Source organism: Macaca nemestrina, chromosome 19, assembly GCF_043159975.1.
Source record: "Macaca nemestrina isolate mMacNem1 chromosome 19, mMacNem.hap1, whole genome shotgun sequence".
Taxonomy (NCBI): Eukaryota; Metazoa; Chordata; class Mammalia; order Primates; family Cercopithecidae; genus Macaca; species Macaca nemestrina.
The window spans coordinates 82,722,765-82,746,511 of NC_092143.1; the positions used below are offsets into that span (position 1 = coordinate 82,722,765).

Consider the following 23,747-nt stretch of genomic DNA (forward strand, 5'->3'; position numbering starts at 1 on the left):
TTAATTTTTTTTGAGAGGGTCTCACTCTGTTGACCAGGCTGGAGTGCAGTGGTGTGATCATAGTTAAACGCAGCCTCAACCTCCTGGGCTCAAGTGATCCTTCTAACTCAGCCTCCCAAGTAGCTGGGACCACAGGCACATGACACCAGCCTGGTTAATTTTTTTATTATTACTATTTTTAATAATAATAAAAATCCTCCTATTTTAGTGATAGGGTCTCACTATGTTGTTCAGGCTGGTCTTGAATTCCTAAGCTCCAGCAATCTTCCTGCCTTGGCCTCCCCAAGTGCTGGGATTACAGGTGTGAGCTACCATGCCTGGCCAATAACTAGCATTTTAAAAAACATTATACAGGCTGGGCACAGTGGCTCATGCCTGTAATCCCAGCACTTTGGGAGGCCAAAGTGGGAGGATCACATGAGGTCAGGAGTTTGAGACCAGCCTGGCCAACATGGTGAAACCCCATCTCTTCTAAAAATACAAAATTAGCCAGGCGTGGTGGCACATGCCTGAAGTCCCAGCTACTTGGGAGGCTGAGGCAGGAGAATCACTTGAACCCAGGAGGTGGGGGCTGCAGTACACGGGAGGCAGGGGTTGCAGTGAGCCGAGATTGCACCATTGCACCGCAGCCTGAGCAACAGAATGAAACCCTGTCTCAAAAAAAAAAAAAAAAATTATACTATGTCTTAGACAGTAAACAGATCAGAAAGCATTTCCAGCTCTTACCCAGTCAGCGTTTTTCAGCTCTTCCAAATCTGTGCTAGATTCATCACTCTTTTCCATTTCTTGAATCTTCTTAAGATTCTACAGGTTAAAATAAAACAGGCATAAAAATTTCATTAACTTACCTTCTCAAATTAAAATTCCTAACACATCTCTTCAGATAAGACATATATTCAAGTGTCAGTGAAGGAGATAGTATAGAATCTATTGCTTTGTAAACTCTAGGGCCAATTAAAATGGAACCCTGAGGATCCATTTTACTGAGGATGGACTGAGATTGCTCAGGTCTTGCCAACCCAACTTTTTTTTTTTTTTTTTTTTTAACGTAAGCTCTCTTTCTTTTCATCTCTACTACAAATTCCTTACTCTAAACACCATCATATTTTGCCTGGGCTTCTGAAGCAATCTGATCTCGGATACTGTCCTCTCCTCACCCCACAGCTGGTCTCTGTCATTGTCTACTTTCATTCTTCCTTCAGATATCAGACTCAACAGAATCACCGATTCTTCAGAGAAGACTTCCCTTCCTCCCTGAGTACGTCAAAATCCTCCTATTTTAAAATTTTATAGCACCATTATACCTCTATAGCTCTTATCAACATTGTAATTTTACACATATTAGTGCCTTCCCTCTAGACTTCATGAGGCAGAATCCCATCTTCAGAGGCCACACTGGCACTTGCTGATGTTCAATATGTATTTATCAAGTAATTTGATAAGTAAATTTTAATTGATAAAAATGCCTCAAAACTGCATCAATTCAATACTTGCAACTTTAAGAAAATCTTGGTTCCTAAAATATATTCACATATTAATTCTAAGTTTATGGTACACTAATTCTACTTACAGTAATTCAACCCTAATATATTTACTTTTTGCTGAGCTATGGGCCTGCCTGCACTAAAACTGAGTTTTTAAAAAATTTCCCCCTAATCCCCACATTGATCAAGACTGTTTAAATGCACTGTATGAAATCTAGCTTGTTTGATATGAAAATAATGAATACTTAACTTTATTTATTTATTTATTTATTTATTTGAGATGGAGTTTTGCTCTTGTTGCCCAGGCTGGCGTGCAATGGTGCAATCTCGGCTCACTACAACCTCCACCTCCCGGTTCAACCGATTCTCCTGCCTCAGCCTCCTGAATAGCTGGGAGTACAGACATGCACCACCACGCCTAGCTAATTTTGTATTTTTAGTGCAGACGGGGTTTCTCCATGCTGGTCAGGCTAGTCTCGAACTCCTGACCTCAGGTGATCTGCCCGCCTCGGCCTCCCAAAGAGCTGGGTAACAGGCATGAGCCACCATTCTTGGTCTGAAATATTAATTTTTAAAATTTATTTATTTATTTTTAGAGATAGGGTCTTCCTCTGTTGTTCAGGCTGGAGTGCACTGATGCAATTACAGCTCATTGCAGCCTCAAATTCCTGGGGCTCCAGTAATCCTCCCAGCTTAGCATCCCAAGTAACTGAGACTACAGGTATACAACCCTATGCCTAGATAATTTTTGTATTTTCTACAGATATTCACTATATTGCCTGGGCTGGTGTCAAACTCCTCGGCTTGCGATCCCCCTGCCTCAGCCTCCCAAAGTGCTCGGATTATAGGCTTGAGTCACACCTTACCTCATCTCCTACTATTTCTTCCCACTACAGCCTTAGGGTATTTACACTGGCTGCCACCTTCTTCCTAGAATGCTTTACATCTCAAATACCCAGATTGAGTCACCTCACATCTGTTACACACTTGCGCAAACGTCCCCTTCTCAGCGGGGTCTATCTTGACCAAATTCCAAGCCCCATCCCCAGCTACTAGCAATTACTCTAGCCTACGTCTTTTCCCATATCTCCTCCTACCTTTTAGTGGTCTATATGACGTATTTATTTCATATGTTTACTGTCTACCACCTCCTGATGGATTCAGACTTTAGGAAAGAAGAATTTTTTTTTTTTTTTTTGTATTTTGTTCACTGATGGGATTCACAAATCTCCAAAATAGTGCCTTGCATAGAATAGGTGCTTACTAAATATTTCTTCATTAAGTAGACTAAGATACTTTCAACCATGCATGTTTAAATACTTAAACCTATTTAATAGCCCTTACCAGGTCAACTTTAATAAGAGGAAGCTCAATAAGAGGGAGTAATATTCAGAGAAAAATCTACGTTCTCCTCGAAATTCAGAATCCCCTAGGGAATTTGGGGAGAAGTATCTTCTCTGCCACAGAGAAACACATGCTCTGCATTTTAGGAAAATAAATCTTCACCCCAGGCTCACATTACATTTAAGTGTCTCATTCAGTCAATAGGTGGATGAATAAATAGATAAAATAAAATAAAGAAGAAAAAGAAATGCATTTCTAACACCATACAGAAGAAAAGAAGTAATTATAGTATTAAATATGTCAACAAGATTCAACCAGCAACAAATAAGCTGGTTTGAAACCTTAGCGCCCGAGAAAGTATGCATAAATGGATCAACCTTCTAACAACCCTCCTTTCCTTAGACATAATGGAGTGTAGGGTGGGGCTGACGCATGCCCACGTGGAAACACGTTCTTTCTGCCATATTCTCCCTTGTCACCCAAAGGCTGATCCCACAGAAGCAATATACTGTTTACCCAGGAGTTTATAAACCATAAAAAAATGAAAAAAGCTGAAATCATGATGAATAAACTCATCTTTATAAGCCTATACTGTTTTTTGTGTGTGTGAGGTTTTTTTTTTGTTTTGTTTTGTTTTAATTCTGGACCAGGTGCAGTGACTCACACCTATGATCCCAATATTTGGGGAAGCTGAGGCAGGAGGACTGCTTGAGGCCAGGATGTGAAGACCAACCTGGGCAACATAGTAAGACCGTGTCTCTCCAAAAAAACCAAAAAATTAGCCAGGTATGGTGGTGCTTGCCTGTAGTCCCAGCTACTCAGGAGGCTGAGGTGGGAGAATCACTTCAGCCTGGGAGGTTGCGGCTACAAGTGAGCTAAGATCACACCACTGCACTCCCACCTGGGCAACAGAGAGAAACCCTGTCTCAAAAAAAATAAAATAAAACAAAATATTAATAAAACAACAGACAAATACAACACATTTTCCTGGAATTAATGTAATGAAAGCTGCAGTAAGCTGCCCTGTTTCAGGAACAGCGTGCTCTTCCACTAGTGGCTAGAGATGTCTGCTAAAGGCTCACTACTTAACCCTCCTCAGGAACTGCCCTTGGCCAAAGGAAGCTGCTTTGTCAAAGTTACATCCTCCCTAGAGTAACCTGTATCCAGTCACTGGTCTGTGAGGAAGTACGCAGATCAGGCCTCCTTGCTTCCATTTGGGACATCTCTGAAGAACCACTCCCAGCTGCTGAGCTCCCTGTGGGATCGGCTGAGGCCTCTGCTGCATCTGTATCACATTTCAACATTTCCCTCTGCTCAATCCTGCTTTCCTTACCCCTTACAGGTGTTCCCAAAAGCATGCCCCAGTAAAACCTCCTGAATTCAAATTTTACCCCTAGGAGTCCCCCAAGGAAATCCTAGGGGAACTTAATCCACAGCATGGAACATTAAAAAAATATTACAACAGACATCTCAGACAAAACTTACATTAATTTCAAAGGTAAAATCCACTATTTCAAAGACATTTTAACTTGCACTAGATTATATATCCTTCAGTGGACAGCATTAATTTTGTCAAGAAACGCTTCCCGCTCCTTCCTCTGATAAAGATCCTTCTGTGGAGAAATGCATCCCATACGGTTTGAGCAGAGCTGACCCAGTACCTCACCTCCTATTTACAAGCTTAAGAACATGATCCAGACCAGCCAGCACAGCCTATCTCCTGGCCACTGTGACTGGTTACTAAGTGGGTATATGACCCCAAATCTTCCTCTAAGACTTTTTTGCCCCAATTAACAGAAAAGATTTCCTGCTAGAGTTGCTCGATTGGTAGAGTGTGAGAATAGGGCTGTAGACGGTAGTAAGAGGCTGTCCTGGAAAGGGTTGGAGAGGAAAGGGAGGGAGCACGCCAGCCCTAATTACAGCTTTTGAGATTCTGGATCCAACTATGCCTAAAACTAGCTGTACCCTTAGACTTCCCAATTACGTGAGCCAATACATCTCTCCCCTACTCTGCCCATGCTTATTTGAGTGGGTTTCTGTCATTTGCAACTGAAAGTTATGATTTAATATGTCCTCATAGTCTACAAATATGAGTTCATGCTTTTATGTCTTAGGGGTACTTTGGTAGAATAGTGTGAGAAGCAGCAAAATATATTCAATCCAAACTCTTTTGCTTCAACGCCCACCAAAACAGGGCCCCTTTTCCACCCAACGTTAATTTTTACTATTCTCCAACACATCCCTGACTATATGTAGTCAGGAGGATGTCACTGTTAGGCCTGCCTACATCTCTACCGTTATTTGTGCTGTGATCAAATCCCTCACTCTTTGCCACTAAGAAAAACGATCTGTTTGTTCTTTATAACATTGAAGGTAATTTAAATGGTCCAAGAATTTCACATTTCTTTGTTTTTCTGAACAGTAGCACAAACTGTAGCTCAGATACTTTCCAGCTGCGTGACTTTGGGCAAATTTTTAAATTTTGGATTTTAAAATCCTGTTTGATTTTCTCACATATTAAAGTGCAAATAATAATAGCTACCTTTTGGATTTTATAGAAGAAATACACCAGAATACAGATGAAACACAGCATTCAGCTCAGACCATAGTGAACATTCAGTAGGTATTAGTTATTATAAGTCAATGAATATCTATGAGGATTTGATTGTGAATACTTTTACTCCATCACAAAAATGTTTTATTCTAAGTGAATTTGTTTCACAAAATGATACCTCTCCTTAGCCTCTTCCTCAAATCAAAATCCTGACTCAGCAATAAATCAATGTAGATAGCTTAGAATCTATAAATACTGTAATCAAACAAGCTTGATCAAATATGTGGCTAGAAAGCTCAATTTTTCTAGTGAGCAGCAAAAACAAATGAGTTATCTGAAACTAAATTACAGATTTTTCTTGTTTTAGATTCAAGCTTCTGCCAATTATACTTCAGCTTCTGAATGATTTTTTTTTTTTTTTTTGCTTGCAGAAATGTAATAACAGATGTCAACCTGTGCTTGAGATATGGTGAGAAAGTTCTAATTGGGAGAACCCACATGGCAATTATGCTTCCCATTTCTGACATGACCATTCTCAAGCTGGCAATTAGAACTGCTCTATGCCAACATTTTCAGTTCCTGGCAACTTAAACAAAATCCACTCTGTGAATCAGAAGTATGTCAAATGCTCGGAGAATAATTTTAATCCATTTGTGTAGGTCTAACATCAGCTCACATATAAGTACCCCTTTACTAATTAAATCCTTCTTATTCACATATATACACATATTAAAATAATATAATAATAAAGTATTTTTATGACAGCATTTTAATGATCACCATTTCCACCATTTAAATTATCTTACTTCCCTATGCCATGTGTACATGTTTTCAGTTAGAAATTTTAAAATGTATAATAAGGAATGTATTTCAAAAATTCCTGGAACAAATTTTTAATTAATTGTTGAGACCAAGTCTCACTCTGTTGACCAAGTTGCTGCAATGGTGTGATCATGGCTCACTGCAATCTCAACTTCCTGGGCTTAAGCCATCCTTTCACCTCAGCCTCCTGAGTAGCAGGGACTACAGGCATGTACCAACACACTCAACTAATTTTTGTACTTTTAGTAGAGACAGGGTTTTGCATGTTGACCAGACTGGTCCTGAACTCCTGGGTTCAGTGGTCTGCCCGTCTCAGACTCCCAAAGTGCTGGGATTATAGGCGTGAGCAACCACACTGGGCAACAAACATTTGTAATAACTCAGTTAAAATATGCTAATGCAGGCCAGGTATAATGGCTCACAACTTTAATCCCAGCACTTTGGGAGGCTGAGGCAGAAGGACTGCCTGAACCTGGGTGTTCGGAGTGCAGTGAGCTGTGACTGCATCACTGCATTCCAGTCTGGGCAAAAGAGCAAGACCCAGTCTCAAAAAAAAAAAAAAAAGAAAGAAAAGAAAAGAGAGGGGAAGGGAGGGGAGAGGAGGGGAGGGGAGAGGAGGGGAGGGAAGAGGAGGGGAGGGGAGGGAAGGGGAGGGGAGGGGAGGGAAGGGGAGGGGAGGGGAGGGGAGGGGAGGGGAGGAAAGGAGAAGGGAAGGGAAGGGAAGGGAAGGGAGGGGAGGGGAGGGGAGGGGAGGGGAGGGGAGGGGAGGGAAAAGAAAAAGAAAAGAAAAGCAACAAATTCCTGCCAGGCACAGTGGCTCATGCCTGTAGTCCCAACTACTTGGGGGGGCTGAGGTGGGAGGATTGCTTGAGGCCGGGAGGCAGAGGTTGCAGTAAGTTGAGATTGCACCACTGCATGAGATTACCTCAGCATACGTGACAGAGCCAGACCCTGTCTCAAAACAAAAACAAAAACAAAAACAAAACAAAAAAACCAAAGAAATAAAGACTATTAAATACATTTCATGACTGACATTATTTCACAATATTGTCTATAATAAATTAAAAAATGAATATCAGACACGCAGATTATGAGCTATAACTTTTTAATTCAAATATATTTTATCTGAAAAGAGGGAAAAATATTTTATCATATTGACTAGTCCCAAATTAATATTTCAGAAATTAGGGTACAAAAACCCAGTAGAAAGTTATAGCAGTTGTTCTGATAAATGGAAGTCTCCCAGGCAGAGTTAATGGATAAGTAGGAAAGAATACGATTTATGTTTGTGTCAAGCTTTATGGTGCATTCTTAAAGATACAGCACGCTTCTCCTCCCTGAGGGGTTGGTGGACGGTGGCCAAATAACAACTACAGCAATTATGAAAAAAGTCAAGAGCATTTTATGGAATAAAAAATGTAAAATGTTAAGATAAACTATAAATTCATATTCTGTACTACTTAATTCGAATTTATATGGTTCACTACAGAAATTAGAAAAACTATAAAGTCATAAAAATGAAAGCAATTCATTTCTAGGTTCTAGGAAAGAATTCCTAGAATTCCTCTATTCTTCCAGTATTTTTGTACCTATACACATATGTTCGCACATGTGCACGCACACATACACTCTCTCTAATGAATGTCTCTGCTCCACATAGCTGGACTGACATTGTCTCCTGATACACATCCGCCTTTTCTGTTTTTATACTCATCAGCTCTTCACACCTATAGAAATGCAGTGATGATGATAAAAATCACCATTAAAATATCACTGACAATATTTACAAATTATATCACAAAGAGATATTTTCCTAGTAAAGACAAATTAGTAAGACCAACGACTCATTAGAAAAATGGACAAAGGAAATGAACAAGCAATTGACAAATGATCTCAAGTATATGAAAAGATATCTGATCTAATTTATAATAGGAAAAATGCAAATTAAAACTGTTAAGGTACTAATGTTCACTTATCACTGTGAAAACACATTGTGAAGATGTAGGAGAACAGACATCCTCACACATTGCTAAGTACACTATCAACTAGTAAACCTCTATGAAGGACAATATTGTAATACTTTATAAAAATTATAAATGCACATTTCCTTTGACTCAGCAAGTCTACTTACAGGAATTTACCCTACAGTTACGCTCACACTCACGAAAAATAGATTAAAAATTATCCATGACACCACTGTTTGTAATAGCAAAATAATGGAAATTACTTAATAGCTGTCAATATAGGACTGGTTAAACTCATTACAGCATACCCACATAACAGATTATAAAGGCCTACAGATGTGAAAACTATTTACTGATACGAAATGATCTCTAAGACATATAATTAAATACAAAAGGAAAGTTTAAAAGTGAAAAGAAGAAAATACTGATACGCACTTGTTATACATAAAATCTCTCTGCAAAGATAAAAAAGAAATTAATAATATTTGTTGTGTATATAGGGAGAGTGTGGGTAGGAGACAAAAATAGAAGGGTACAATTTAATGTAATATTTTTATACCTCCTGGGTTTTGAACCATGTGAAATTTTTTGTTAAAAATAAATTAAGTTTTAAAAGCTGCAGGATCTGAAAGGTGGCAGAGTTCTTCCATGAGCTTTCAGTAAAATATTCTTGTGAAACATTCTAACAGGGAGAGCAGCGCTAAGAGCAATGACACGGAGAGAAGAGAGAGATTTATTCCTCACTGATGAGACCAGTGCTCAGCATGTTACCAACACTCACAACAAAACTAACAAATCAAACAGAAAAAAGACAGACAGCAGCAAGGACCCTGAACATTACAAATGATGAATGATCTCATTAAAATGAACACATGGCACACTTACAAAAAGACATCTGGTGGTGGATTTTCTGTCAAAAAGTGGTATGTTCAGCACTTGGAGGGATATAAACCTATTTTAGGTCTAGAAAGAAACTTCCAGCCAACTTAAATGCCAGAATTTTATTATTGGAGGTGTTGGCATGAGGTGAGGAATAGGCAAGGAATATGAGAAAGCTGATTAAAATACCCTTCAATCTGTGAATGAGACAGACGTCTTGGGGCTTTATCTTTGCAAGCCTATTCAAGCGGAAAACAAGCCTAAGACATGTCACAAACAGGTGTCGCAGTGTGAGTTAGTTAACGTGCAACTGGCCCTATGACACCGGTGGATTTGGCTACTGGCTTGGTAAGAGATTGGGGGGTGGGAAATACATTTGATTTTTCAACCAATTTACAGACTATCAAGTGTGGATATAAGATTTTAAAAACAGACAAAAACCAATTCATAACAGCCTAGTCAATTTAAAAAAACACTGTTTTTCCCCCAGCAACAGAAGATACTTTATACACATGTATGTAATTTTTCATTTTAGGTAAAATATTTTTTAGTTTTATTTAAGATAAACAGCTCAGTAATTTCATCAAGTTATGATTTCTTGCATAGGGCTAACTGAAATAATATATGTACAGGCATACCTCATTTCACTGCCTTTCGCTTTGTTGTACATAGCAGATACTGCAGGTTTTTTTTTTTTTGAGATGGAGTCTCGCTCTGTCGCCCAGGCTGGAGTGCAGTGGCCGGATCTCAGCTCACTGCAAGCTCCGCCCCCCGGGTTTACACCATTCTCCTGCCTCAGCCTCCCGAGTAGCTGGGACTACAGGCGCCCGCCACCTCGCCCGGCTAGTTTTTTTGTATTTTTAGTAGAGACGGGGTTTCACCGTGTTAGCCAGGATGTTCTCGATCTCCTGACCTCGTGATCCGCCCGACTCGGCCTCCCAAAGTGCTGGGATTACAGGCTTGAGCCACCGCGCCCGGCCTTTTTTTTTTTTTTTTTTGACATAGTTTTACTCTGTTGCCTGGGTGGGGTGCAGCGGCACGTGATCTCAGCTCAATGCAACCTCTGCCTCTCAGGTTCAAGGGATTCTTGTGCTTCAGCCTCCCGAGGAGCTGGGATTATAGGTGCGCACTACTACACCTGGCTAATTTTTGTAGTATTAGTAGAGATGGGGTTTCATCATGTCAGCTAGGCTGGTCTCGAACCCCTGACCTCAAGTGATCTGCCCGCCTTAGCCTCCCAAAGTGCTGGGATTATAGATGTGAGCCACCCCACGCCTGGCAAAATACTGTGCTTTTACAAATTGAAGGTTTGCAGCAACCCTGAGTTCGGCAAATCTGTTGGTGCCATTTTTCCTACAGCATGGGCTCATTTACATGTCTTTCTGTCACATTTTGGTAATTCTCACAATATTTCATGTTTTTAAAATTACATCTGTTCTGGAGATCTGTGAGGAGTGATCTAAGATGTTCCTACTGTCATTGCTTTGGGGTGCTCATGATAGTGTCCATATAAGACAACAAACCTAACTCATAAATGTGTGTTCTGACTGTTCCGCTCACTAGCCATTCTCCCATCTCTCTTCCTCTCCTGGGGCCTCCCTATTCCGTGAGACACAATGATAATTTAATTAGACCAACTAATAACCCCACAATGGCCTTTATGTGTTCAAGCGAAAGGAAGAGTCACAAGTCTCTCACTTTAAATCAAAAGCTAGAAATGATTAAGTTTGGTGAGGAAGGATGTCAAAAGCAAAGACGGGCTGAAAGCTAGGTTCCTTGCACCAAACAGCCAAGTTGTGAATGCAAAGGACAAGCTCTTTTTTTTTTTTTTTTTGAGACGGAGTCTCTCTCTGTCGCCCAGGCTGGAGTGCAGTGTCCGGATCTCAGCTCACCGCAAGCTCCGCCTCCCGGGTTCACGCCATTGTCCTGCCTCAGCCTCTCGAGTAGCTGCGACTACAGGCGCCCGCCACCTCGCCGGGCTAGTTTTTTGTATTTTTAGTAGAGACGGGGTTTCACCATGTTAGCCAGGATGGTCTCGATCTCCTGACCTTGTGATTCGCCCGTCTTGGCCTCCCAAAGTGCTGGGATTACAGGCTTGAGCCACCGCGCCCGGCCAGGACAAGCTCTTAAAGGAAATTAAAAGTGCTACTCCAGCGAACACGAACGATAAGAAGGCAAAACAGCCTTAATTCCAGATATAAAGTTTTAGTGGTCTGGTAGAAGATCAAACCAGCCACAACATTCCCTTAAACCAAAACCTAATCCTAAGCAGGACCCAAACTCTTCAATTCTATAAAGTCTGAAAAAGGTGAAGAAGCTGCAGGAGCAAAGTTTGAAGCTAGCAGAGATAGGTTCATTAGATTTAAGAGAAAGAGCTGTCACCACTCGATAAAAGTACAAGGTGAAGCAGCAAGGGCTGAATGTAGAAGCTGCAGTAAGTTACCCAGAAGATGTAGCTAACTGATGATGGTAGCTACATTAAACAACATATTTTCAATGCAGATAAAACAATTTAATATGGGAAGAAGATGCCATCTGGGACTTTCATAGCTAGAGAGAAATCAATGCTTGGCTTCAAAGCCTCAAAGAACAGGGTGACTCTCTTGTTAGGGGCCAATGTGGGTGATGAAGTTGAAGTCAACGCTAATTTACCATTCTGAAAATCTTAGGGCCCTTAAGAATTATGTTAACTCTACTCTGCCTGTGCTCTACAAATGGAACAACAAAGACTGGATGACAGCACATCTGTTTACAGCAAAAAAGATTCCTTTCAAAATATTACAGCTCACTGACAATGCATTTGGTCACCCAAAAGCTCTGACGGAAATATACAAGATTAATGTTGTTTTCATGCCTGCTAACGCAACATCTATTGTACAGCCCATGGATCAAGGAATAATTTTTACTTGCAAGTCTTATTTAAGAACTACATTTTGTAAGGCTATAGTGGTCGTAGACAATGATTCCTCTGATGGGTTTGGGCAAAGCACATTGAAAACTTTCTGGAAAGGATTCACCATTCTAGACGCCATTAAGAACACTGGTGATTCATGAAAGGGGGTCAAAATGCAACATCAACAGGAGTTTGAAAGAAGTTGATTCCAACCCTCACGGATGACTTTGAGGGATCAAGACTTCAGTGGAGGAAGTAACTGCTGATGTGGTGGAAACAGCAAGAGAATAAGAAGTGGAGCCTGAAGATGTGCCTGAATTACTGCAATCTCATGAGAAAACCTGAACTAATGAGGAGTTGTTTCTTATGGATGAGCAAGGAAAGTGGTTTACTGACATGGAATCGACTCCTGGTGATGATGCTGTGCACATTGTTGACATGACAACAAAAGATTTCAAAAACTATATAAACCTAGTTGATAAAGCAGCAGGAGGGTTTGAGAAGATTGACTCCAATTTTGAAAGAAGTTCTACTGTGGATAATGTGCTATCAAACAGCACTGTATGCTACAAAGAAATCTTTTGTGAAAAGAAAGCACAGGTGATGCAGCAAACTTCCTTGTCTGATTTTTCAGAAAGGGCAAAAGCCACCCTAACCTTTAGTAGCCACCCCTTGATCAGTCAGCAGCCATTAACATTGGATCAAGACACTTCACCAGCAAAAAGATTACAACTCACTGATGGCTCAGAGGATCACTAGCATTTTGTAGCAATAAAGTACTTTATTCTTTTTTTTTTTTTTTTTTTTTTTGAGACATAGTCTCACTTAGTTGCCCAGGCTGGAGTGCAAAATGGAGTAATCACAGCTCATGGCAGCCTTGATCTCCCAGGCTCAAGCAATCCTCCTACTTCAGTCTCCTGAGTAGCTGGGTCTACAGGCATGAGCCACCATGCCAGGTTAATTTTTGAAAAAATTTTTTCAAAAATATTTTTTGCAGAGACAGGATCTTACTACGTTGCCCACTCTAGTCTCAAACTCCTAGGAATAAAGTTTTTTTTTGTTTGTTTGTTTTTTTGAGATGGACTCTCGCTCTGTCGCCCAGGCTGGAGTGAGTGGCACAATCTCGGCTCACTGCAAACTCTGCCTCCCGGGTTTACACCATTCTCCTGCCTCAGCCTCCTGAGTAGCTGGGACTACAGGCGCCCGCCACCATGCCCGGCTAGTTTTTTGTATTTTTAGTGGAGATGGAGTTTCACTGTCTTAGCCAGGATGGTCTCCATCTCCCGACCTCATGATCCGCCCACCTCAGCCTCCCAAAGTGCTGGGATTACAGGCGTGAGCCATGGTGCCTGGCTGGAATAAAGTATTTTTTAATTAAACTGTGTATTTTTTTCAGATGTAATGCTATTGCACACAATAGATTATAATATATGTAAAGATAATTAATTTTGTATGCATTGGGAAACAAAAAAATTTGTGTGACTTGCCTTACTGCAATATTTGTTTTATTGCAGTGGTCTGGAACCCAACCTGCAATATCTCTGAGGTATGCCTATAAATCACTTAGCAAAGTTTCTCTATATGTATTGGATTATATTGCGTAAAACATACTCATATAATACTTTGAAAAATTCATTAAGCCATGCCTATTTCCAGTTCATTGTTTTACCCTATAATTGTAATGTCTAGTCAAATATTAGCAGCTAAAGATAAACTGACTCTAATAACTCATCCTCCCATCCTAGGATTTCATTAAATTTGGGATAAGATTTAACCATTCAGAAGCATTTGGCCAATGAGGTTTAAACCAAAATCCCATGTAAGTGAGAATCATTTAAACATTTAGAAAATCACAACATTGGCAATATACTACTTTTAAACAGCACAGCTATTTATACTGATAGAGGGGGGAAAATGTTTTCTTCTCTCTAGGAAAACTTTAGAAATATTCTGGGAAATGAAAGATCAAAGAAGTCATTTTACTTTTTCAGTATAACAGATTGGAAGGCAAAGCTGAATAATTTAACATTAAGTTTTTCACAACAAAATCATTAAACCTAATTTGTACTTTTCTAAGTTTTTAATTTAAAACCAAAATAGCTAAATTAATATCTTAACAATATACATCCTTAAAAATGTACTTTCTTAAAATTCAACCCAAATTGTGCAGATTTTTTTTTTAAGAGACAGGGTCTCACTCTGTCACCCAGCTTGCAGTGCAGTAGCACTACTCTGACCCACTGTACCTTCCACCTCCCAGGTTCAAGTGATCCTCTTATCTCAGCCTCCCGATTAGTCCCAACCACAGGGGTCTCACTATGCCCAGGCTGCTCTTCAGCTCCTGGCCTCAGGTGATTCTCGTGTCTCAGCCTCCCAAAATGCTGGGATTATAAGGCATGAGACACCATGCCTGGACAATTGTGCAGAATTACACATTGAAGTAATAACAGGAAAGGCACAGTGGCTCATACATGTAATCTGAGTGCTTTGGGAAGGTAAGGTGGGAGGATCACTTGAGGCCAGGAGTTTCAGACCAACCTGGGCAGCATACGAAGACTCCATCTCCACAAAAATAAAAATAAACAAAATCAGCTAACCATGGTGGTGAACACCTGTAGTCCTAGCTACTTGGGAGGCTGAGGCAGGAGGATCACTTGAGTCCAGGAGCTAAAGAGCTATGATCACACCACTACACTCCAGCCTGGGTAGCAGAGTGTGATCGTGTCTCTCTAGGAAGAAAAAAAAAAGTGGTCGGGCACGGTGGCTCGCACCTGTAATCCCAGCACTTTGGGAGGCCGAGGCGGGCGGATCATGAGGTCAGGAGATCAAAACCATCCTGGCTAACATGGTGAAACCCTGTCTCTACTAAAAATACAAAAACATTAGCGGGACATGGTGGCGGGCACCTATAGTGAGGCAGGAGAATGGCGTGAACCCAGGAGGCGGAGCTTGCAGTGAGCTGAGATCAGCCCACTGCACTCCAGCCTGGGCGACAGAGCGAGACTCTGTCTCAAAAAAAAAAAAAAAAAAAAAGGAATAAAGGCTATTAGTAAAATTTTAAAAATAAGGTTAAAAATCGTTCATCATGGGCCGGGCGCAGTGGCTCCAGCCTGTAATCCCAGCACTTTGGGAGGCCGAGACAGGCGGATCACGAGGTCAGGAGATCGAGACCAGCGTGGCTAACACGGTGAAACCCCGTCTCTACTAAAAAATACAAAAAACTAGCCGGGCGAGGTGGCGGGCGCCTGCAGTCTCAGCTACTCGGGAGGCTGAGGCAGGAGAATGGCGTCAACCCGGGAGGCGGAGCTTGCAGTGAGCTGAGATCCGGCCACTGCACTCCAGCCTGGGCGACAGAGCGAGACTCCGTCTCAAAATAAATAAATAAATAAATAAAAATTGTTTATCGTGATGCTAGTTAAGTAGAAATGGGAGTTAAAGTATATAAGATAATACATCAATATAGAAAAAACAAACCCACTTATGTTATACATTTAAAAAAAATTAATATTTAATTCAACACTGTTGTCATTTCACCTGTTTAATTATACCCCTGAAGTTCTTTTCTCTTGCTGCTTTTAGAAAAAAAAAGTTTCATATCAAGCATTTATGGGGGATTGGAGTGGGGAGGAAACAATAAATGAACCTCATTAGTAATTAAAATCAGATCCCATGTGTACAGAACGTCGTGACTATCCGCACAGGACCTGCTCCCTCGCTCACACCAGCTTCATCTGGATTAAAGCCCCCCAGTAGCCACAGATTTATCAAGATTTCTGTTTTAAAGCAAAACTATCTTTAAAACAAAGGAGTTCTATTTCTTGAAACCTGAAGAACTAAAGACTAGCTTTTAGTATGTTATAACTCCATCTACTCATTCCTAGCATCATAAAGAAGATCTTCCCCAGGATGCAGTTTATTTTCTTTGCCACGATGCCTTGCTCATTAGGGGTGTCACAGAGCTCCCTGAGCAATGAGACTTAGAGATTGTCACATGCTCCGAAACTCACTACCTGGAACACAGAGGTGTTCAGTAATATATGCTAAACAAGTGTGAAAGCAGCACAGAATCTAGGGTCAGAATACTGAAGATACACACATACACCAGCAGATGTGTCTGATGCCGGCAGAAAGCCATTCAGAGCGCGGGTCACACACACACCAGCAGATGTGTCTGATGCCGGCGGAAAGCCATTCAGAGCGCGGGTCACACACACACCAGCAGATGTGTCTGATGCCGGCGGAAAGCCATTCAGAGCACGGGTCACACACACACCAGCAGATGTGTCTGATGCCGGCAGAAAGCCATTCAGAGCGCGGGTCACACACACACCAGCAGATGTGTCTGATGCCGGCGGAAAGCCATTCAGAGCGCGGGTCACACACACACCAGCAGATGTGTCTGATGCCGGCAGAAAGCCATTCAGAGCGCGGGTCACACACACACCAGCAGATGTGTCTGATGCCGGCAGAAAGCCATTCAGAGCGCGGGTCACACACACACCAGCAGATGTGTCTGATGCCGGCAGAAAGCCATTCAGAGCACGGGTAGTCACAATCCAAGGACTCTTGTGGTGCATCTTCCCATCAGATGCTTGTATAGTATCCCTGCACAGTACTTTCTGAGGCAGTGGTCCCAGTGTTGGAGAAGCCATTTCTCCCGCTGCCCTTCTACCTTGCTTGCTCTTGTCTCCTGGCCTTCATGTGTGCTGTTTACTATGCCTGGAACGCATTTTCCATCCACCATTTTGCCTCAGCATTTGGGTCTCAGCTTTGAAGTTACTTCTGGGAAGCTGGGCATGGTCCCCTTGGTTGCTTCCATAGCACCCTGTGCCCACTGGCCACGGACCTTCTAACACGGCGCTGGATGACCTGCTCCTACACTGTCCTCCCTGCTCTCTGGAGTTCTGCGAAGGCAGAGATCACGTTTGTCTCATTCACCATCGTACGCACAGTGAGAAAGGCAGTAAGAGTAGCACTTAAAACACGACTTCTGTGAGGACTCGATGAATATTAATGCACATAAAGTCTTAGAACAGCATTTAGTGCAGAGTAAGTATGGAATAAACGTTAGCAGTATTAATCATAGGAGTACCCATCATATGGCAGACATTTTATTTTTTTAAATTTAATTTAATTTTTTTTTTTTTTTTTTTTGAGAGGAGTCTCGCTCACTCTGTCGCCAGGCTGGAGTGCAGTGGCATGATCTTGGCTCACTGCAACCTCTGCCTCCTGAGTTCAAGCAATTCTCCTGCCTCAGCTTCCCGAGTAGCTAGGATGACAGGCGCACGCCACCACGCCCGGCTAATTTTTGTATTTTTGGTAGAGACGGGGTTCACCATGTTGGCCAGGATGGTCTCGATCTCTTGACATCATGATCCACTGCCTCGGCCTCCCAAAGTGCTGTGATTACAGGCGTGAGCTACCGCGCCCAGCCATGGAAGACATTTTAAATAACCTGTATAAATAAAATTATTCTGCCAGCTGATCCTAGTTCCTCTGACAGCCAGCATCTCTCCATTCAGTAGGCTTTGTGATGTCTCCATATGGTTATTATGTTCTGTCAAGTCTTCATCAAAATCCCAAGTTCCTCCACTGTTTCTTCTACATTAAGGTTTGTAGACACCTCCTTCACATCCTGACCTCCTATCTCAAGATCAACGTTTACTGTCTATTATTTGTACAAAGTTAAAAATTAGGTCTAATTTTAAGTCCTTTTATCATCATGGGAGCTACTTTATTAAAGTTTGTTGAACCGCGCTTCAGTTTTTCTCTCTACACAATGAGTCGGGCGGTGAAGGGTAATACCACCAAATTCATAAGAACATCACAAGGATGAAAGTATTAACGTAAACAAAGGATGAGATACGCGGCAGTTATATACAAGGATAGGCCTTTTGGTAAACCTGATGTAGGTTGTCTGGGCTTAGAGCTGCCGCAGAAGGCTTTGGATCTTTCTTCCCCCAAGTACATAAATTACATTCGAAATCTTTTCAAAATTAATGAAAATAAAGCAGCATTCAATTTCAACCCCCAGCCCTCAGGTTCCCACCTCTGGAGAGCAGAACGAACATGAAGAGGCAGCTGTGTGTCCAGGAGGCCCAGGTGTGCGTCAGCTGTGCACCACTCCTGGCTGCTCCTGGCTCCTGATAACTCCATAATCGGCCTCTTAAGGTTGATTCTATTCTCCTGTTTCTTCTTGAATAAAAATATGTTGGCCAGGCGCGGTGGCTCACGCCTGTAATCCCAGCACTTTGGGAGGCCGAGGCGGGTGGATCACGAGGTCAGGAGATCGAGACCATCCTGCTAACACGGTAAAACCCCGTCGCTACTAAAAATACAAAAAATTAGCCAGGCATGGTGGCACGTGCCTGCAGCAGTCCCAGCTACTCGAGAGAATGAGGCAGGAGAACGGCATGAACCTGGGAGGCGGAGCTTGCAGTGAGCTGGGATTGCCCCACTGCACTCCAGCCTGGGCAACAGAGCGAGACTCCGTCTCAAAAAAAAAAAAAAAAAAAAAAAAGAAGTTAAGGGCTTAGGAGACTCCAACGCTATTATTTATTAGGTTAAAAAAAACTTAATCTCGCTGATGGATGGATGCCCCAGTGTTACCCTAAGCTTAGGAGGCAGCAAAGGAAACATACCTAGAAAGACTACAAGACACACTGTCTTGGGTCCCTAAATCTATGACAGGGCTGCCAGTATAAACATGGTCCCTGCCCTTAAGAAGTTCACTGTCTAGTGAGAGATGTAAGTATACAGTAATTACAACACAGTGTCACTGTTGTAAGTGACAGAAGACGCCAGAGTGGAGTGCTCATTGAATGAACATAGAGAAAAAAGAATGACTTTGATCAAAAAAAGCAATTCAGAATAGTAGACATTTGAGTTAGGTCTTAAGGAGAAGTAGACATTTTCTAGGTAGCGAAGAGGGGAAAGGGACATTTCAGGTAAGTGCAGAGGCCCTGGACATTCAAGAATGAAGGAAGTGTAGGTAGAATCAGCACGCATGGGGCGGTGATGAATGGTCAATCAAGAGCTTGGAGAGGTCAGAACTGGGCCAGATTGTGAACAGCTGCCCATGCCATGCTAAGGGGTTTACACTTTCCACCTACAAGTATCAAGAAGTCATGAAAAGGGAAATAACATTAGAGGGTTTGTCATGGCCCAGGCAAGAGATGTCAAACCACTGCGTGAGGCAGGGTAAGGTAGTCACAGTGAGAACATGAGGGAGGCTCTGCATTCTGGAGATAACTGAAGAGCATCAGGGGACCAAGATGCAAGACAGATGGTGAGAAACTAGACCACAATAGCTAAACCACAGATTATTTAATTCACTTAACAATGATCAAATATCTACGGAGTCCCCATTACACTGGGATATAACAGTGAATTAGAGAGAAAAGGTCTCTGCCCTCAATGAGATTATATTCTAGTGGCAGACATCAATGAATAAGAAAAGAGACCAACAAAACAACTACGGACCATGATGGCTGCTAAAAAAGAGATAACAGGGCAATGCGATTAAAACAGAAAAGGCAGGCTGGGCACGGTGGCTCACACCTGTAATCCCAGCACTTTGGGAGGCTGAGGCACGTGGATCACGAGGTCAGGAGATCAAGACTATTCCTGGCTAATATGGTGAAACCCCGTCTCACTAAAAATACAAAAAATTAGCTGGGTATGGTGGCGGGTACCTGTAGTCCTAGCTACTCGGGAGGCTGAGGCAGGAGAATGGCGGGAACCCAGGAGGCGGAGCTTGCAGTGAGCTGAGATTGCAGCACTGCACTCCAGCCTGGGCGACAGAGAGAGACTCTGTCTCAAAAAAAAAAAAAAGGCAGTGTGTGCTGAATACATAAAGGTGTCTGGGGTGGCCTGAGGAGATGTCCTTTCAGCTGAGGTATGAAGGGTGTGAGTGAAGAATCATACTTGAAAGGGTCAATGAAGACAACATTTATAAGAAGCACTTAATATGTGAAGAAACTAATTAAGCACCACAGGTACAGCCACACTTGAGACGAGTGTAAAGATCATTATAATCAGATAATCAGAAATGACAATCCACACCTGTGGAGCCTACTGCTGAAGAAATCCAAGATGAGTTAACGATATTAGACATCTTATCTCTCAAAGATCAAAATGTTTGAAATATTCTACCTTAGTTTGGGTGATGTTTATGTGTATGAATGATGCAAGAAAGTGCAAGAGGAGAGAAAATTTTCATCACTTTGAGTACATAATCTAGAGAACAGAAATTAGGACATTAAAAATCTATTTTACATGCCTTATAAAGTTCTTGCTGTGATATCATGAACACATGCTATACAATGCGCAATTATTTTCACTGTTCATTCATTGATGACTAATGTTACTGCATTAGGAATTTATTCTGTACAAGGATTTTCTACCAGTAGATTGTGAAAATTATTTTATTTTTAGCCTATACTGACATCAATATAGTAGTAACGTCAGTATTGAATATTACAGCTAGCTTACCAATTTTAAAAAGTTAAATTTGTGTTTTTAAAAGGCCTAGAGCATGCTCAATTTTGATTAATTTATCTACAACATTGAACTGCTTTTCTATAAGATCTTTCTCAAATTTAAGATATAAAATAAAACAGTATACAATAATTTCATAGAAAATTTTACCAGGAAAGGACTTATTTATCTGTATATACTTTGCCTACACTATAAGACTGATAACAAAAATGAGGAAAAGCTTGTTGAATAAATAGAACAAAAAATTTAGTCACACAAATTGTATTTTCTGCATAAAATTTTAAGACTAGATGGAAGCTTAACATGTCTTGCCCCCTCCCCCATTTTTATGTTTTTAGATACAGGGTCTCACTCTATGAGTAAGGCGGGAGCACAGTTGTGAGATCACAGCTCACTGCAGCCTTAAACTCCCGGGCTCAAAAGATCTTCCTGCCTCCGCCTTCCAAGCAGCGAGGATTCCAGGATTTTGGGATCTTGCTATGCTGCTCAGGCTAGTCTCAAACACCTGGGCTCGGCCTCTCAAAGTGCTGGGATTACAGAATTAAGCCACTGAGCGCCAGGCCTTCCTCCCCATTTTTACTCATTTTTAAAGATGAGTAAACAGAAGTCTTGCAAATGCTATTTGATTTTAAGAAGTTACATAAATAACAAATGGTATGATTCACCAATAAAGGGGATTTTAAAAAAGATCAGTGTTAATATAAATATTTCAAATTATGAAATAAATTTAAAAATGAGTTATTTGCTTTAAAGAAAGCTTTCAAAAAATTCTTCTAAACCAGTATACTTCTATGATACATCAAGTTTCTACTATAATATCATCATACCCCCACTATGAAACGATGTATTACTGGAGAATTTGGCAAGCATACTGCACACTCTCAACATGGAAGCAATGATGGCTAGACCATGCTAGGAAAGTATCAGAAAAAAATCAACTGACTAGTCTTAAAATTATTTTATCTCAGTTTTTGACACTTCTATGATACTCTATCTTTTCCCATTTCACATCTCCCTCTTTTATTTATTTATTTATTTAGTTAGTTAGTTAGTTAATAGATGGGGTCTTGCCTTGTTGGCCATGCTGGTCTTGAACTCCTGGCTTCAAGCAATCCTCCTGCCTTGGGCTCCCAGAGTGCTGCGATTACAGGCACGAGCCACTGTGCCTGGCCTCCCTCTTATTTCATACCTGAACTTTACATGGTACCCCCCATCCCATTTATGTGCATATGCAGGACCCTCAACCCCGAACACCAGCATGTGCCCACACATTCCCTCATAAACCCTCTTCTCTCCAAAGCCAAATATTAGTCTCTCAGACTCACATATTCTGTCTCCAAGACTGCTCAGAAACCTACATCAAAGTATCTATCTCCGTGTTCTTCGGAACTCTCTCTTTAGTTTCATCCAGCAGTGCATTTTATGTGACACTCTTAGAGGAAAGCAGCAATAACTTCTATGTAGTGGAACACCTTTGCTGGACTGAAGGGTGTGATGAGGATGAAAATGCTGTTAGCAGCACTGAGAACTTACTTCTAGGTGAATCTCTAATCTCTCAAAGCCTTAGTTTACTAATTTACAAAGAGTCACAGAATCGTTACAAGAATCAAATGGAGTAAGGAAGAGAAGGCATTTTATAAAGGAGCTGTATGAATATAACACAGTAAAGTAGCAGGGGTTAAAGTTTTAGGTAATGATAAATAATTTTATGTAACAATAACAAAACTGGGGACTGATGATCAAAAAATTACCTGGACCACAATAGATGAAAGGATACTACCATTAACACAATTTCATTTTCTCCAATAAAAAATTTTACATTGTAACTGCCCCCTGAGCACAGCCCAGGCTCACCAGCTACCCCTGCGGTACGGCTCTGGAATATGGTGGTGTCACTGGCAGCAGGGCACCGTGGCTCTTCTTTCGTACAACCTGATGCACTCGATGGATTGCTTAGACAATGCCTCCAGCTATACTTAACTTACAAGGATATCCAACTGCTTAGGAGACACAGTAATGTGTATTTACTTTCAAGGATATCACATTGCTTAAGAGACAAAGTAACAGCAGGCCTACCCAAATCTTTATCATTCAAAGAATAACCTTAAAGGAGCTCATTGGTTGTTTAAGAAGAAAATCATCACACCATGAAAGGGATTAGAAAATAAACAAATTTGCTTTCAAAATAAATAGATGATGAACCAGGCACCGTGCTTTATAAAGTAGCCAGGTTCAGTAAATGCACTTAACACTTTACAGAACAAGTATAACATTGGAAAACAGATGGTAGATTTTATATTTTAATAAATTGCCAATTTGGCATATAAGAAATTTAGTATAATTAAAGTACTTTTGGACTATCAAATCAGATACATTATCAGCAACTGAGCTCAAATATTCTGACACTATGCTTCCACCCCAATTTATATGCACTCATGCACACACATATACACAGATATAAGGTAGTTTGAAACATTGTTGATAACCCAGTTTTTAATTTTGTTGAATCAGAGTCTATTGTTTCAAAAATTCCACTTGGTACACACTAACTCATAGGTATAAAGAGTGAGTCTTAAAATATATTTTTAAAGTATTTTGGGATCTTTAGAAAAAAGTCAAATTAACGAATAGTATTTTTTAGTGTGAAAACAGTATTTTTGAGAAAAGGTTGAAACCATTTACATACATAAACTAACATGTATAAAGATGTTCTATCATTTCAAGAAAACCTTATAGATTGTAGAGGTAAAAGAAACTTACATTCCCGAAACCTTAGTGTTGATAGGCAATTTATGTGCTTTCTTTGTCTAGGAAATCACTCAAAATGAGAGAAGTGGTGACAGGAGCTTCGAAGGAAGAAGGGTGTTTCAACGAGGACGAAGGCTGATTACTGGCAGGCAGCAGAGGACAGACAGAATATTAGCAAACCCACCCCAATCAAAACAGGGAGATGTAGAGGAAAGACCAGCTTCCCACAGGAGGAAAGCAAGAGAAAGCACTACCCTTAAGGGAACAAGTGTCAGAAGAGCCTGAGGGGACTCTTTTCAAAATGGAGTGTAGTTTCCAGAGAATACTGGGAAAGGGTGATACGGAGATCAACAGAGTAGAAACAGAGGAGAAGGAGATATGCAAACAGGATGGAACTAATGCCTATAAAGTCCTAGCCTTGGGGTGGTGACAGGGTGAGAGATGTGGCTGGGGTGGTGTCCTAGCCTGTGGGTCGTGAGAGATGTGAGGGCCCAACCTCGGTCAGCCTGGCTAGTTTCTGCAGGCACTGCCACACAGCAGTTTCACTCCACCTGTCAGCT

General features: G+C 41.2%; 1 protein-coding gene across 6 annotated transcripts in view; it reads right to left on the reverse strand.

The window, feature by feature from the left end:
- Nucleotides 1-23,747, reverse strand: part of LOC105478922 (spire type actin nucleation factor 1) — a 192,720-nt gene that overhangs the window by 58,127 nt on the left and 110,846 nt on the right. For all 6 annotated transcript variants that reach the window (XM_071085718.1, XM_071085719.1, XM_071085720.1 and 3 more), the window contains exon 5: nt 727-804. In XM_071085718.1, the coding sequence (XP_070941819.1) occupies nt 727-804 (78 nt within the window). The remainder of the gene's footprint in view (nt 1-726; nt 805-23,747) is intronic.